This window comes from Trifolium pratense, linkage group LG3, assembly GCF_020283565.1.
Source record: "Trifolium pratense cultivar HEN17-A07 linkage group LG3, ARS_RC_1.1, whole genome shotgun sequence".
Taxonomy (NCBI): domain Eukaryota; kingdom Viridiplantae; phylum Streptophyta; class Magnoliopsida; order Fabales; family Fabaceae; genus Trifolium; species Trifolium pratense.
In genome coordinates this window covers 27330245-27346756 of record NC_060061.1, presented here as the reverse complement: position 1 = coordinate 27346756, position 16512 = coordinate 27330245, and the positions used below count along the sequence as shown (strand labels likewise).

Genomic DNA, 16512 nt, shown 5'->3' with positions numbered 1-16512 from the left:
ACTTTTAACTTCACTATTTTTGTTTTCTCAGTAATGTCATTCTCATAGATCTTTTGTGATACAGTGATATTTCAACTTTTGTATATTTTGTACACTTTCCCAGTAATGTCATTATTTTTCTTTTTGTTGCTAAAAGACAATGACCATTATTAATTTTGTTTTCAAAATTGAATATTGAAGGTGCCGTTGTGAAGCTACAATGTAACAGCACAAAGTACAAGTTTGTTCAAACACATAAGACTGATAAGAATGGTTATTTCTTCATTGAAGGCCCAAAGAGTATCAAAACCTATGCACCTCATAAGTGTAATGTTGTTTTGGTTAGTGCTCCAAATGGGCTGAAGCCTTCAAATCTTAATGGTGGGCTTACTGGTGCTGCTCTTAGGTCCGGGAAACCTTATGTGTCTAAGGGTCTTCATTTCACTATTTACACTGTTGGGCCTCTTGCATTTGAGCCCAAATGTCCTCGTTAATTAAGATGATTAGAATATTAAAAAATTAATTTCGAGTTTATTTATAAATTAGATTGTTGTGTTTTAGTGTTAGGAGGTTGGTTTCATCTTGTGTTAAAAATATGGTGTTTACTTTTGAGCCTGAATCATCACTACATGATAAAGAGTGATGTTATGTGTGTGTGATTTATGGTTCTTGTAAGAATTATTATTAAATACTAGTATTAATTAAAGAAATGATGTTTATCGCTTTTGTTTAATTTGTTTACTCTAATCTATTTGTCGTTTTATTTACCAAGAAAATTGTCGGATTTATTTTTATAAAAGACTTAAATTAACGAATTAAACGAGGGGTAGTAGAAACCTCACAATCTAAAACTAGAAGAGCATGCAAAAAATCATATTCAGAAATAATTAAATTCGGGGAGAAAGGAGCATCAAATCCCTTTTGGATAATAAATCCGAAAAATTTAGTAGATTAAACACCTCTTCTAGGAGAGGTTCGAGATAAGATGTGATGGTAAAATACGATTGAGAACAACATCTGCAACAAAGGTAGAGTCTATTTTAAAAATGACACGGTTAAGATGACGAGCAATACGCATACCATGAACTAAACTCCACATCTCAGCACCCTGAGCATTATTGCGGCCAAAGTTGCAATAAAAACCTTGAATAAGACCACCATGAGAGTCTCTAAGCAATTTGCCACACGCTGAGAAGTCATTCCTTTTACTTTGCGCTACATCTACATTAAACTTAAGAGTATCTATAGGAGGGAGCTCCCATCTAATAGGAATGATGGAGCAAAAGCTCTCCATATAAGCCGCGGGTTTAATAATACTATTAACTACCATTTGCACTCGGTTAGCTATATGAAGAAGCCAAATGTGTCGAAGGTTGGAATACTAATTAAAAACCAATCATTACGATCCTTCCACAATGATTTGATAGAGACGCCAAAAACAGTCACCCAACTCCAAGTGTATTTTCAATATCTCCATTATCAAGGTACCATTCAAGCCAAGACATGAGATCCATGCTAAATAATTTTGCCCAATTATCAGGTTTGATAATTGAGGACCAAAATTTCATTATTTCTTCGAAGTCTCTTAATACATGCATAATGGATTCAAGTCCTTGTTGGCGCTGGGGACAACTATTGCCATTTGTCATATTGATATTGTGGTTCTCTTCATTAGTCATAAGACTACCACGAGCCACTTTCCGGAAAAAAGAACGGATCCTATTAGGACCTTTCCATTTCTAAACTAGATTTCTATTAGGACATTTCCATTTATAAATTTTTTAGGTATATTTGAATGTACTTTCTTACTATAAATTAGTGAAAAAAATGATGAACGTGATGCAGATGAGGATGAATAAGATAAAAAAAATTACGGATATTTAAAAAGACTATTGAAATAATAAATTTGTCTTAAAAGTGTGTGACTATTATTAAATTACCCTGTATTTACAATTGATTTTTTTTTGTGTGAACCGGATATCGTCTGCACGCAATTGCAGAGACTAATCCCACGAGCCATGTGGGACCCAAATGGCGACAAGCTCTCCCTATGAATTTTAACGTTGCTACATATCCAAGCGAGATATCAAACTCAGAACCTTGATTAAGTTAGAAGAGACTCGTGCCATATCATATCAGCGCTCTTGATATTTATTGTTAACTTTACATATATATAAATTGATAGTAGTATTAATAAGAGATGTATTTAAAAATTAATAATAATTGCACCTAAAAATTTATAAAAAAGAGACAAACTATTTTTGAAAAAAAGTCTTATAATTGAAAACCTTGGAAGAATTTGATAGAATAGAATATTCATGTGATTAAGTATAATTATATTTGTAATTATTTTATTTATGATTGTCATTATTCATAGGTTATTATTAGTGTATATATAAAAATAATTACAAATAAATACAAATATAATTATACTTAATAACATGAATATTCTATTCTATATGTATTCACAACAATTTTATTTTCCAAAGCTAACATTTTTTAAAAAGGGGGAATGATTTTGGGCATTAGCTGCTATAAATCAACCCTCACACTCACATAACACCATCATCACTTCACTTTCCTTTCCTCTCCTATCTCTTTCTAGATTACTTTCTCTTACAAAGAGAAATGGCCAAAACCCTTGCAATGTTGCTTCTTTTCCTTCAACTAACCTCTTTCATTGCATTTGCCGAACACCTTGAAACTCTTCTACCAACTTACCCTCCTCATCACTCACATTCTCCACTTCACCCTCCAACTAAGTCACCACATCATCCACCGTCTAACGCCCCTCACCACCATCATCACCACCATAATCACACACCATCCCCTGCTCCTTCCCCTATTTCTCACACTCCTTCACACCCTCCTCACCATTCTACCCCTGTTCCTGCTAAACCACCAACTGGTCACCACCACCATCATCACCCACCTGCTTATGCTCCTGTTAAGCCTCCTATTCACACTCCCGTTGTTCCAACACACCCACCATTGCACCCCCCTGTTCCAGCTCACCCACCATTGCATCCTTCTCCTGTTCCTAGACGCTTTATAGCTGTTCAAGGTGTTGTTTATGTCAAATCTTGCAAGTATGCTGGTGTTCATACTCTCTTGGGAGCTAAAGCACTTCATGGTTTGTTTCTCAACTTTTAACTTCACTATTTTTGTTTTCTCAGTAATGTCATTCTCATAGATCTTTTGTGATACAGTGATATTTCAACTTTTGTATATTTTGTACACTTTCCCAGTAATGTCATTATTTTTCTTTTTGTTGCTAAAAGACAATGACCATTATTAATTTTGTTTTCAAAATTGAATATTGAAGGTGCCGTTGTGAAGCTACAATGTAACAGCACAAAGTACAAGTTTGTTCAAACACATAAGACTGATAAGAATGGTTATTTCTTCATTGAAGGCCCAAAGAGTATCAAAACCTATGCACCTCATAAGTGTAATGTTGTTTTGGTTAGTGCTCCAAATGGGCTGAAGCCTTCAAATCTTAATGGTGGGCTTACTGGTGCTGCTCTTAGGTCCGGGAAACCTTATGTGTCTAAGGGTCTTCATTTCACTATTTACACTGTTGGGCCTCTTGCATTTGAGCCCAAATGTCCTCGTTAATTAAGATGATTAGAATATTAAAAAATTAATTTCGAGTTTATTTATAAATTAGATTGTTGTGTTTTAGTGTTAGGAGGTTGGTTTCATCTTGTGTTAAAATATGGTGTTTACTTTTGAGCTTGAATCATCACTACATGATAAAGAGTGATGTTATGTGTGTGTGATTTATGGTTCTTGTAAGAATTATTATTAAATACTAGTATTAATTAAAGAAATGATGTTTATCGCTTTTGTTTAATTTGTTTACTCTAATCTATTTGTCGTTTTATTTACCAAGAAAATTGTCGGATTTATTTTTATAAAAGACTTAAATTAACGAATTAAACGAGGGGTAGTAGAAACCTCACAATCTAAAACTAGAAGAGCATGCAAAAAATCATATTCAGAAATAATTAAATTCGGGGAGAAAGGAGCATCAAATCCCTTTTGGATAATAAATCCGAAAAATTTAGTAGATTAAACACCTCTTCTAGGAGAGGTTCGAGATAAGATGTGATGGTAAAATACGATTGAGAACAACATCTGCAACAAAGGTAGAGTCTATTTTAAAAATGACACGGTTAAGATGACGAGCAATACGCATACCATGAACTAAACTCCACATCTCAGCACCCTGAGCATTATTGCGGCCAAAGTTGCAATAAAAACCTTGAATAAGACCACCATGAGAGTCTCTAAGCAATTTGCCACACGCTGAGAAGTCATTCCTTTTACTTTGCGCTACATCTACATTAAACTTAAGAGTATCTATAGGAGGGAGCTCCCATCTAATAGGAATGATGGAGCAAAAGCTCTCCATATAAGCCGCGGGTTTAATAATACTATTAACTACCATTTGCACTCGGTTAGCTATATGAAGAAGCCAAATGTGTCGAAGGTTGGAATACTAATTAAAAACCAATCATTACGATCCTTCCACAATGATTTGATAGAGACGCCAAAAACAGTCACCCAACTCCAAGTGTATTTTCAATATCTCCATTATCAAGGTACCATTCAAGCCAAGACATGAGATCCATGCTAAAGAATTTTGCCCAATTATCAGGTTTGATAATTGAGGACCAAAATTTCATTATTTCTTCGAAGTCTCTTAATACATGCATAATGGATTCAAGTCCTTGTTGGCGCTGGGGACAACTATTGCCATTTGTCATATTGATATTGTGGTTCTCTTCATTAGTCATAAGACTACCACGAGCCACTTTCCGGAAAAAAGAACGGATCCTATTAGGACCTTTCCATTTCTAAACTAGATTCTATTAGGACATTTCCATTTATAAATTTTTTAGGTATATTTGAATGTACTTTCTTACTATAAATTAGTGAAAAAAATGATGAACGTGATGCAGATGAGGATGAATAAGATAAAAAAAATTACGGATATTTAAAAAGACTATTGAAATAATAAATTTGTCTTAAAAGTGTGTGACTATTATTAAATTACCCTGTATTTACAATTGATTTTTTTTTTTGTGAACCGGATATCGTCTGCACGCAATTGCAGAGACTAATCCCACGAGCCATGTGGGACCCAAATGGCGACAAGCTCTCCCTATGAATTTTAACGTTGCTACATATCCAAGCGAGATATCAAACTCAGAACCTTGATTAAGTTAGAAGAGACTCGTGCCATATCATATCAGCGCTCTTGATATTTATTGTTAACTTTACATATATATAAATTGATAGTAGTATTAATAAGAGATGTATTTAAAAATTAATAATAATTGCACCTAAAAATTTATAAAAAAGAGACAAACTATTTTTGAAAAAAAGTCTTATAATTGAAAACCTTGGAAGAATTTGATAGAATAGAATATTCATGTGATTAAGTATAATTATATTTGTAATTATTTTATTTATGATTGTCATTATTCATAGGTTATTATTAGTGTATATATAAAAATAATTACAAATAAATACAAATATAATTATACTTAATAACATGAATATTCTATTCTATATGTATTCACAACAATTTTATTTTCCAAAGCTAACATTTTTTAAAAAGGGGGAATGATTTTGGGCATTAGCTGCTATAAATCAACCCTCACACTCACATAACACCATCATCACTTCACTTTCCTTTCCTCTCCTATCTCTTTCTAGATTACTTTCTCTTACAAAGAGAAATGGCCAAAACCCTTGCAATGTTGCTTCTTTTCCTTCAACTAACCTCTTTCATTGCATTTGCCGAACACCTTGAAACTCTTCTACCAACTTACCCTCCTCATCACTCACATTCTCCACTTCACCCTCCAACTAAGTCACCACATCATCCACCGTCTAACGCCCCTCACCACCATCATCACCACCATAATCACACACCATCCCCTGCTCCTTCCCCTATTTCTCACACTCCTTCACACCCTCCTCACCATTCTACCCCTGTTCCTGCTAAACCACCAACTGGTCACCACCACCATCATCACCCACCTGCTTATGCTCCTGTTAAGCCTCCTATTCACACTCCCGTTGTTCCAACACACCCACCATTGCACCCCCCTGTTCCAGCTCACCCACCATTGCATCCTTCTCCTGTTCCTAGACGCTTTATAGCTGTTCAAGGTGTTGTTTATGTCAAATCTTGCAAGTATGCTGGTGTTCATACTCTCTTGGGAGCTAAAGCACTTCATGGTTTGTTTCTCAACTTTTAACTTCACTATTTTTGTTTTCTCAGTAATGTCATTCTCATAGATCTTTTGTGATACAGTGATATTTCAACTTTTGTATATTTTGTACACTTTCCCAGTAATGTCATTATTTTTCTTTTTGTTGCTAAAAGACAATGACCATTATTAATTTTGTTTTCAAAATTGAATATTGAAGGTGCCGTTGTGAAGCTACAATGTAACAGCACAAAGTACAAGTTTGTTCAAACACATAAGACTGATAAGAATGGTTATTTCTTCATTGAAGGCCCAAAGAGTATCAAAACCTATGCACCTCATAAGTGTAATGTTGTTTTGGTTAGTGCTCCAAATGGGCTGAAGCCTTCAAATCTTAATGGTGGGCTTACTGGTGCTGCTCTTAGGTCCGGGAAACCTTATGTGTCTAAGGGTCTTCATTTCACTATTTACACTGTTGGGCCTCTTGCATTTGAGCCCAAATGTCCTCGTTAATTAAGATGATTAGAATATTAAAAAAATTAATTTCGAGTTTATTTATAAATTAGATTGTTGTGTTTTAGTGTTAGGAGGTTGGTTTCATCTTGTGTTAAAAATATGGTGTTTACTTTTGAGCTTGAATCATCACTACATGATAAAGAGTGATGTTATGTGTGTGTGATTTATGGTTCTTGTAAGAATTATTATTAAATACTAGTATTAATTAAAGAAATGATGTTTATCGCTTTTGTTTAATTTGTTTACTCTAATCTATTTGTCGTTTTATTTACCAAGAAAATTGTCGGATTTATTTTTATAAAAGACTTAAATTAACGAATTAAACGAGGGGTAGTAGAAACCTCACAATCTAAAACTAGAAGAGCATGCAAAAAATCATATTCAGAAATAATTAAATTCGGGGAGAAAGGAGCATCAAATCCCTTTTGGATAATAAATCCGAAAAATTTAGTAGATTAAACACCTCTTCTAGGAGAGGTTCGAGATAAGATGTGATGGTAAAATACGATTGAGAACAACATCTGCAACAAAGGTAGAGTCTATTTTAAAAATGACACGGTTAAGATGACGAGCAATACGCATACCATGAACTAAACTCCACATCTCAGCACCCTGAGCATTATTGCGGCCAAAGTTGCAATAAAAACCTTGAATAAGACCACCATGAGAGTCTCTAAGCAATTTGCCACACGCTGAGAAGTCATTCCTTTTACTTTGCGCTACATCTACATTAAACTTAAGAGTATCTATAGGAGGGAGCTCCCATCTAATAGGAATGATGGAGCAAAAGCTCTCCATATAAGCCGCGGGTTTAATAATACTATTAACTACCATTTGCACTCGGTTAGCTATATGAAGAAGCCAAATGTGTCGAAGGTTGGAATACTAATTAAAAACCAATCATTACGATCCTTCCACAATGATTTGATAGAGACGCCAAAAACAGTCACCCAACTCCAAGTGTATTTTCAATATCTCCATTATCAAGGTACCATTCAAGCCAAGACATGAGATCCATGCTAAAGAATTTTGCCCAATTATCAGGTTTGATAATTGAGGACCAAAATTTCATTATTTCTTCGAAGTCTCTTAATACATGCATAATGGATTCAAGTCCTTGTTGGCGCTGGGGACAACTATTGCCATTTGTCATATTGATATTGTGGTTCTCTTCATTAGTCATAAGACTACCACGAGCCACTTTCCGGAAAAAAGAACGGATCCTATTAGGACCTTTCCATTTCTAAACTAGATTTCTATTAGGACATTTCCATTTATAAATTTTTTAGGTATATTTGAATGTACTTTCTTACTATAAATTAGTGAAAAAAATGATGAACGTGATGCAGATGAGGATGAATAAGATAAAAAAAATTACGGATATTTAAAAAGACTATTGAAATAATAAATTTGTCTTAAAAGTGTGTGACTATTATTAAATTACCCTGTATTTACTATTGATTTTTTTTTTGTGAACCGGATATCGTCTGCACGCAATTGCAGAGACTAATCCCACGAGCCATGTGGGACCCAAATGGCGACAAGCTCTCCCTATGAATTTTAACGTTGCTACATATCCAAGCGAGATATCAAACTCAGAACCTTGATTAAGTTAGAAGAGACTCGTGCCATATCATATCAGCGCTCTTGATATTTATTGTTAACTTTACATATATATAAATTGATAGTAGTATTAATAAGAGATGTATTTAAAAATTAATAATAATTGCACCTAAAAATTTATAAAAAAGAGACAAACTATTTTTGAAAAAAAGTCTTATAATTGAAAACCTTGGAAGAATTTGATAGAATAGAATATTCATGTGATTAAGTATAATTATATTTGTAATTATTTTATTTATGATTGTCATTATTCATAGGTTATTATTAGTGTATATATAAAAATAATTACAAATAAATACAAATATAATTATACTTAATAACATGAATATTCTATTCTATATGTATTCACAACAATTTTATTTTCCAAAGCTAACATTTTTTAAAAAGGGGGAATGATTTTGGGCATTAGCTGCTATAAATCAACCCTCACACTCACATAACACCATCATCACTTCACTTTCCTTTCCTCTCCTATCTCTTTCTAGATTACTTTCTCTTACAAAGAGAAATGGCCAAAACCCTTGCAATGTTGCTTCTTTTCCTTCAACTAACCTCTTTCATTGCATTTGCCGAACACCTTGAAACTCTTCCACCAACTTACCCTCCTCATCACTCACATTCTCCACTTCACCCTCCAACTAAGTCACCACATCATCCACCGTCTAACGCCCCTCACCACCATCATCACCACCATAATCACACACCATCCCCTGCTCCTTCCCCTATTTCTCACACTCCTTCACACCCTCCTCACCATTCTACCCCTGTTCCTGCTAAACCACCAACTGGTCACCACCACCATCATCACCCACCTGCTTATGCTCCTGTTAAGCCTCCTATTCACACTCCCGTTGTTCCAACACACCCACCATTGCACCCCCCTGTTCCAGCTCACCCACCATTGCATCCTTCTCCTGTTCCTAGACGCTTTATAGCTGTTCAAGGTGTTGTTTATGTCAAATCTTGCAAGTATGCTGGTGTTCATACTCTCTTGGGAGCTAAAGCACTTCATGGTTTGTTTCTCAACTTTTAACTTCACTATTTTTGTTTTCTCAGTAATGTCATTCTCATAGATCTTTTGTGATACAGTGATATTTCAACTTTTGTATATTTTGTACACTTTCCCAGTAATGTCATTATTTTTCTTTTTGTTGCTAAAAGACAATGACCATTATTAATTTTGTTTTCAAAATTGAATATTGAAGGTGCCGTTGTGAAGCTACAATGTAACAGCACAAAGTACAAGTTTGTTCAAACACATAAGACTGATAAGAATGGTTATTTCTTCATTGAAGGCCCAAAGAGTATCAAAACCTATGCACCTCATAAGTGTAATGTTGTTTTGGTTAGTGCTCCAAATGGGCTGAAGCCTTCAAATCTTAATGGTGGGCTTACTGGTGCTGCTCTTAGGTCCGGGAAACCTTATGTGTCTAAGGGTCTTCATTTCACTATTTACACTGTTGGGCCTCTTGCATTTGAGCCCAAATGTCCTCGTTAATTAAGATGATTAGAATATTAAAAAATTAATTTCGAGTTTATTTATAAATTAGATTGTTGTGTTTTAGTGTTAGGAGGTTGGTTTCATCTTGTGTTAAAATATGGTGTTTACTTTTGAGCTTGAATCATCACTACATGATAAAGAGTGATGTTATGTGTGTGTGATTTATGGTTCTTGTAAGAATTATTATTAAATACTAGTATTAATTAAAGAAATGATGTTTATCGCTTTTGTTTAATTTGTTTACTCTAATCTATTTGTCGTTTTATTTACCAAGAAAATTGTCGGATTTATTTTTATAAAAGACTTAAATTAACGAATTAAACGAGGGGTAGTAGAAACCTCACAATCTAAAACTAGAAGAGCATGCAAAAAATCATATTCAGAAATAATTAAATTCGGGGAGAAAGGAGCATCAAATCCCTTTTGGATAATAAATCCGAAAAATTTAGTAGATTAAACACCTCTTCTAGGAGAGGTTCGAGATAAGATGTGATGGTAAAATACGATTGAGAACAACATCTGCAACAAAGGTAGAGTCTGTTTTAAAAATGACACGGTTAAGATGACGAGCAATACGCATACCATGAACTAAACTCCACATCTCAGCACCCTGAGCATTATTGCGGCCAAGGTTGCAATAAAAACCTTGAATAAGACCACCATTAGAGTCTCTAAGCAATTTGCCACACGCTGAGAAGTCATTCCTTTTACTTTGCGCTACATCTACATTAAACTTAAGAGTATCAATAGGAGGGAGCTCCCATCTAATAGGAATGATGGAGCAAAAGCTCTCCATATAAGCCGCGGGTTTAATAATACTATTAACTACCATTTGCACTCGGTTAGCTATATGAAGAAGCCAAATGTGTCGAAGGTTGGAATACTAATTAAAAACCAATCATTACGATCCTTCCACAATGATTTGATAGAGACGCCAAAAACAGTCACCCAACTCCAAGTGTATTTTCAATATCTCCATTATCAAGGTACCATTCAAGCCAAGACATGAGATCCATGCTAAAGAATTTTGCCCAATTATCAGGTTTGATAATTGAGGACCAAAATTTCATTATTTCTTCGAAGTCTCTTAATACATGCATAATGGATTCAAGTCCTTGTTGGCGCTGGGGACAACTATTGCCATTTGTCATATTGATATTGTGGTTCTCTTCATTAGTCATAAGACTACCACGAGCCACTTTCCGGAAAAAAGAACGGATCCTATTAGGACCTTTCCATTTCTAAACTAGATTTCTATTAGGACATTTCCATTTATAAATTTTTTAGGTATATTTGAATGTACTTTCTTACTATAAATTAGTGAAAAAAATGATGAACGTGATGCAGATGAGGATGAATAAGATAAAAAAAATTACGGATATTTAAAAAGACTATTGAAATAATAAATTTGTCTTAAAAGTGTGTGACTATTATTAAATTACCCTGTATTTACTATTGATTTTTTTTTTGTGAACCGGATATCGTCTGCACGCAATTGCAGAGACTAATCCCACGAGCCATGTGGGACCCAAATGGCGACAAGCTCTCCCTATGAATTTTAACGTTGCTACATATCCAAGCGAGATATCAAACTCAGAACCTTGATTAAGTTAGAAGAGACTCGTGCCATATCATATCAGCGCTCTTGATATTTATTGTTAACTTTACATATATATAAATTGATAGTAGTATTAATAAGAGATGTATTTAAAAATTAATAATAATTGCACCTAAAAATTTATAAAAAAGAGACAAACTATTTTTGAAAAAAAGTCTTATAATTGAAAACCTTGGAAGAATTTTTAGAAAAGAATATTCATGTGATTAAGTATAATTATATTTATAATTATTTTATTTATGATTGTCATTATTCATAGGTTATTATTAGTGTATATATAAAAATAATTACAAATAAATACAAATATAATTATACTTAATAACATGAATATTCTATTCTATATGTATTCACAACAATTTTATTTTCCAAAGCTAACATTTTTTAAAAAGGGGGAATGATTTTGGGCATTAGCTGCTATAAATCAACCCTCACACTCACATAACACCATCATCACTTCACTTTCCTTTCCTCTCCTATCTCTTTCTAGATTACTTTCTCTTACAAAGAGAAATGGCCAAAACCCTTGCAATGTTGCTTCTTTTCCTTCAACTAACCTCTTTCATTGCATTTGCCGAACACCTTGAAACTCTTCCACCAACTTACCCTCCTCATCACTCACATTCTCCACTTCACCCTCCAACTAAGTCACCACATCATCCACCGTCTAACGCCCCTCACCACCATCATCACCACCATAATCACACACCATCCCCTGCTCCTTCCCCTATTTCTCACACTCCTTCACACCCTCCTCACCATTCTACCCCTGTTCCTGCTAAACCACCAACTGGTCACCACCACCATCATCACCCACCTGCTTATGCTCCTGTTAAGCCTCCTATTCACACTCCCGTTGTTCCAACACACCCACCATTGCACCCCCTGTTCCAGCTCACCCACCATTGCATCCTTCTCCTGTTCCTAGACGCTTTATAGCTGTTCAAGGTGTTGTTTATGTCAAATCTTGCAAGTATGCTGGTGTTCATACTCTCTTGGGAGCTAAAGCACTTCATGGTTTGTTTCTCAACTTTTAACTTCACTATTTTTGTTTTCTCAGTAATGTCATTCTCATAGATCTTTTGTGATACAGTGATATTTCAACTTTTGTATATTTTGTACACTTTCCCAGTAATGTCATTATTTTTCTTTTTGTTGCTAAAAGACAATGACCATTATTAATTTTGTTTTCAAAATTGAATATTGAAGGTGCCGTTGTGAAGCTACAATGTAACAGCACAAAGTACAAGTTTGTTCAAACACATAAGACTGATAAGAATGGTTATTTCTTCATTGAAGGCCCAAAGAGTATCAAAACCTATGCACCTCATAAGTGTAATGTTGTTTTGGTTAGTGCTCCAAATGGGCTGAAGCCTTCAAATCTTAATGGTGGGCTTACTGGTGCTGCTCTTAGGTCCGGGAAACCTTATGTGTCTAAGGGTCTTCATTTCACTATTTACACTGTTGGGCCTCTTGCATTTGAGCCCAAATGTCCTCGTTAATTAAGATGATTAGAATATTAAAAAATTAATTTCGAGTTTATTTATAAATTAGATTGTTGTGTTTTAGTGTTAGGAGGTTGGTTTCATCTTGTGTTAAAATATGGTGTTTACTTTTGAGCTTGAATCATCACTACATGATAAAGAGTGATGTTATGTGTGTGTGATTTATGGTTCTTGTAAGAATTATTATTAAATACTAGTATTAATTAAAGAAATGATGTTTATCGCTTTTGTTTAATTTGTTTACTCTAATCTATTTGTCGTTTTATTTACCAAGAAAATTGTCGGATTTATTTTTATAAAAGACTTAAATTAACGAATTAAACTAGGGGTAGTAGAAACCTCACAATCTAAAACTAGAAGAGCATGCAAAAAATCATATTCAGAAATAATTAAATTCGGGGAGAAAGGAGCATCAAATCCCTTTTGGATAATAAATCCGAAAAATTTAGTAGATTAAACACCTCTTCTAGGAGAGGTTCGAGATAAGATGTGATGGTAAAATACGATTGAGAACAACATCTGCAACAAAGGTAGAGTCTGTTTTAAAAATGACACGGTTAAGATGACGAGCAATACGCATACCATGAACTAAACTCCACATCTCAGCACCCTGAGCATTATTGCGGCCAAGGTTGCAATAAAAACCTTGAATAAGACCACCATTAGAGTCTCTAAGCAATTTGCCACACGCTGAGAAGTCATTCCTTTTACTTTGCGCTACATCTACATTAAACTTAAGAGTATCAATAGGAGGGAGCTCCCATCTAATAGGAATGATGGAGCAAAAGCTCTCCATATAAGCCGCGGGTTTAATAATACTATTAACTACCATTTGCACTCGGTTAGCAATATGAAGAAGCCAAATGTGTCGAAGGTTGGAATACTAATTAAAAACCAATCATTATGATCCTTCCACAATGATTTGATAGAGACACCAAAAACAGTCACCCAACTCCAAGTGTATTTTCAATATCTCCATTATCAAGGAACCATTCAAGCCAAGACATGAGATTCATGCTAAATAATTTTGCCCAATTATCAGGTTTGATAATTGAGGACCAAAATTTCATTATTTCTTCGAAGTCTCTTAATACATGCATAATGGATTCAAGTCCTTGTTGGCGCTGGGGACAACTATTGCCATTTGTCATATTGATATTGTGGTTCTCTTCATTAGTCATAAGACTACCACGAGCCACTTTCCGGAAAAAAGAACGGATCCTATTAGGACCTTTCCATTTCTAAACTAGATTTCTATTAGGACATTTCCATTTATAAATTTTTTAGGTATATTTGAATGTACTTTCTTACTATAAATTAGTGAAAAAAATGATGAACGTGATGCAGATGAGGATGAATAAGATAAAAAAAATTACGGATATTTAAAAAGACTGTTGAAATAATAAATTTGTCTTAAAAGTGTGTGACTATTATTAAATTACCCTGTATTTACTATTGATTTTTTTTTTGTGTGAACCGGATATCGTCTGCACGCAATTGCAGAGACTAATCCCACGAGCCATGTGGGACCCAAATGGCGACAAGCTCTCCCTATGAATTTTAACGTTGCTACATATCCAAGCGAGATATCAAACTCAGAACCTTGATTAAGTTAGAAGAGACTCGTGCCATATCATATCAGCGCTCTTGATATTTATTGTTAACTTTACATATATATAAATTGATAGTAGTATTAATAAGAGATGTATTTAAAAATTAATAATAATTGCATCTAAAAATTTATAAAAAAGAGACAAACTATTTTTGAAAAAAAGTCTTATAATTGAAAACCTTGGAAGAATTTTTAGAAAAGAATATTCATGTGATTAATTATAATTATATTTATAATTATTTTATTTATGATTGTCATTATTCATAGGTTATTATTAGTGTATATATAAAAATAATTACAAATAAATACAAATATAATTATACTTAATAACATGAATATTCTATTCTATATGTATTCACAACAATTTTATTTTCCAAAGCTAACATTTTTTAAAAAGGGGGAATGATTTTGGGCATTAGCTGCTATAAATCAACCCTCACACTCACATAACACCATCATCACTTCACTTTCCTTTCCTCTCCTATCTCTTTCTAGATTACTTTCTCTTACAAAGAGAAATGGCCAAAACCCTTGCAATGTTGCTTCTTTTCCTTCAACTAACCACTTTCATTGCATTTGCCGAACACCTTGAAACTCTTCCACCAACTTACCCTCCTCATCACTCACATTCTCCACTTCACCCTCCAACTAAGTCACCACATCATCCACCGTCTAACGCCCCTCACCACCATCATCACCACCATAATCACACACCATCCCCTGCTCCTTCCCCTATTTCTCACACTCCTTCACACCCTCCTCACCATTCTACCCCTGTTCCTGCTAAACCACCAACTGGTCACCACCACCATCATCACCCACCTGCTTATGCTCCTGTTAAGCCTCCTATTCACACTCCCGTTGTTCCAACACACCCACCATTGCACCCCCCTGTTCCAGCTCACCCACCATTGCATCCTTCTCCTGTTCCTAGACGCTTTATAGCTGTTCAAGGTGTTGTTTATGTCAAATCTTGCAAGTATGCTGGTGTTCATACTCTCTTGGGAGCTAAAGCACTTCATGGTTTGTTTCTCAACTTTTAACTTCACTATTTTTGTTTTCTCAGTAATGTCATTCTCATAGATCTTTTGTGATACAGTGATATTTCAACTTTTGTATATTTTGTACACTTTCCCAGTAATGTCATTATTTTTCTTTTTGTTGCTAAAAGACAATGACCATTATTAATTTTGTTTTCAAAATTGAATATTGAAGGTGCCGTTGTGAAGCTACAATGTAACAGCACAAAGTACAAGTTTGTTCAAACACATAAGACTGATAAGAATGGTTATTTCTTCATTGAAGGCCCAAAGAGTATCAAAACCTATGCACCTCATAAGTGTAATGTTGTTTTGGTTAGTGCTCCAAATGGGCTGAAGCCTTCAAATCTTAATGGTGGGCTTACTGGTGCTGCTCTTAGGTCCGGGAAACCTTATGTGTCTAAGGGTCTTCATTTCACTATTTACACTGTTGGGCCTCTTGCATTTGAGCCCAAATGTCCTCGTTAATTAAGATGATTAGAATATTAAAAAATTAATTTCGAGTTTATTTATAAATTAGATTGTTGTGTTTTAGTGTTAGGAGGTTGGTTTCATCTTGTGTTAAAATATGGTGTTTACTTTTGAGCTTGAATCATCACTACATGATAAAGAGTGATGTTATGTGTGTGTGATTTATGGTTCTTGTAAGAATTATTATTAAATACTAGTATTAATTAAAGAAATGATGTTTATCGCTTTTGTTTAATTTGTTTACTCTAATCTATTTGTCGTTTTATTTACCAAGAAAATTGTCGGATTTATTTTTATAAAAGACTTAAATTAACGAATTAAACGAGGGGTAGTAGAAACCTCACAATCTAAAACAAGAAGAGCATGCAAAAAATCATATTCAGAAATAATTAAATTCGGGGAGAAAGGAGCATCAAATCCCTT

The 16512-nt window shown here is 34.3% G+C and overlaps 6 protein-coding genes and 1 pseudogene across 6 annotated transcripts in view; 6 read left to right on the top strand and 1 right to left on the bottom strand.

Annotated features, from left to right (window-relative positions):
* The window catches only part of LOC123914876 (non-classical arabinogalactan protein 30-like), a 1648-nt gene extending 1175 nt beyond the window's left edge, over positions 1 to 473 (top strand). Inside the window, exon 2 of the mRNA XM_045966038.1 lies at positions 181 to 473. Within this exon, the coding sequence (XP_045821994.1) occupies positions 181 to 473 (293 nt within the window). The remainder of the gene's footprint in view (positions 1 to 180) is intronic.
* Positions 474 to 2525: 2052 nt separating this feature from the next.
* LOC123912827 (non-classical arabinogalactan protein 31-like) lies at positions 2526 to 3597 on the top strand. The gene is made up of 2 exons (XM_045963402.1): positions 2526 to 3112; positions 3305 to 3597. The coding sequence occupies exons 1-2, from the start codon at positions 2608 to 2610 to the stop codon at positions 3595 to 3597; spliced, it is 798 nt and encodes a 265-aa protein (XP_045819358.1). The 5' UTR covers positions 2526 to 2607.
* A 2050-nt stretch (positions 3598 to 5647) lies between these two features.
* On the top strand, positions 5648 to 6719 carry LOC123912826 (non-classical arabinogalactan protein 31-like). The gene is made up of 2 exons (XM_045963401.1): positions 5648 to 6234; positions 6427 to 6719. The coding sequence occupies exons 1-2, from the start codon at positions 5730 to 5732 to the stop codon at positions 6717 to 6719; spliced, it is 798 nt and encodes a 265-aa protein (XP_045819357.1). The 5' UTR covers positions 5648 to 5729.
* A 2052-nt stretch (positions 6720 to 8771) lies between these two features.
* LOC123912825 (non-classical arabinogalactan protein 31-like) lies at positions 8772 to 9843 on the top strand. The gene is made up of 2 exons (XM_045963400.1): positions 8772 to 9358; positions 9551 to 9843. The coding sequence occupies exons 1-2, from the start codon at positions 8854 to 8856 to the stop codon at positions 9841 to 9843; spliced, it is 798 nt and encodes a 265-aa protein (XP_045819356.1). The 5' UTR covers positions 8772 to 8853.
* Positions 9844 to 10312: 469 nt separating this feature from the next.
* LOC123914874 lies at positions 10313 to 10997 on the bottom strand. The gene is made up of 2 exons (XM_045966037.1): positions 10795 to 10997; positions 10313 to 10610 (listed from the first exon to the last, which is right to left on the bottom strand). The coding sequence occupies exons 1-2, from the start codon at positions 10995 to 10997 to the stop codon at positions 10313 to 10315; spliced, it is 501 nt and encodes a 166-aa protein (XP_045821993.1).
* An 895-nt stretch (positions 10998 to 11892) lies between these two features.
* On the top strand, positions 11893 to 12963 carry LOC123912824 (annotated as a pseudogene).
* Positions 12964 to 15096: 2133 nt separating this feature from the next.
* Positions 15097 to 16086, top strand: LOC123912823 (non-classical arabinogalactan protein 31-like). The gene is made up of 2 exons (XM_045963399.1): positions 15097 to 15601; positions 15794 to 16086. The coding sequence occupies exons 1-2, from the start codon at positions 15097 to 15099 to the stop codon at positions 16084 to 16086; spliced, it is 798 nt and encodes a 265-aa protein (XP_045819355.1).
* The last annotated feature ends 426 nt before the right edge of the window (positions 16087 to 16512 follow it).

What these genes read in the sequence shown, in the direction of transcription:
- LOC123914874 (XM_045966037.1), bottom strand. Translation starts at nt 10,997, where the DNA reads ATGACAAATGGCAATAGTTGTCCCCAGCGCCAACAAGGACTTGAATCC. An exon ending in GAAAATACACTTGGAGTTGG is followed by an intron (nt 10,611 to 10,794) that starts GTGACTGTTTTT and finishes CATTCCTATTAG; the next exon opens with ATGGGAGCTCCCTCCTATTG.
- LOC123912825 (XM_045963400.1), top strand. Translation starts at nt 8,854, where the DNA reads ATGGCCAAAACCCTTGCAATGTTGCTTCTTTTCCTTCAACTAACCTCT. An exon ending in GGGAGCTAAAGCACTTCATG is followed by an intron (nt 9,359 to 9,550) that starts GTTTGTTTCTCA and finishes TGAATATTGAAG; the next exon opens with GTGCCGTTGTGAAGCTACAA.
- LOC123912827 (XM_045963402.1), top strand. Translation starts at nt 2,608, where the DNA reads ATGGCCAAAACCCTTGCAATGTTGCTTCTTTTCCTTCAACTAACCTCT. An exon ending in GGGAGCTAAAGCACTTCATG is followed by an intron (nt 3,113 to 3,304) that starts GTTTGTTTCTCA and finishes TGAATATTGAAG; the next exon opens with GTGCCGTTGTGAAGCTACAA.
- LOC123912826 (XM_045963401.1), top strand. Translation starts at nt 5,730, where the DNA reads ATGGCCAAAACCCTTGCAATGTTGCTTCTTTTCCTTCAACTAACCTCT. An exon ending in GGGAGCTAAAGCACTTCATG is followed by an intron (nt 6,235 to 6,426) that starts GTTTGTTTCTCA and finishes TGAATATTGAAG; the next exon opens with GTGCCGTTGTGAAGCTACAA.
- LOC123912823 (XM_045963399.1), top strand. Translation starts at nt 15,097, where the DNA reads ATGGCCAAAACCCTTGCAATGTTGCTTCTTTTCCTTCAACTAACCACT. An exon ending in GGGAGCTAAAGCACTTCATG is followed by an intron (nt 15,602 to 15,793) that starts GTTTGTTTCTCA and finishes TGAATATTGAAG; the next exon opens with GTGCCGTTGTGAAGCTACAA.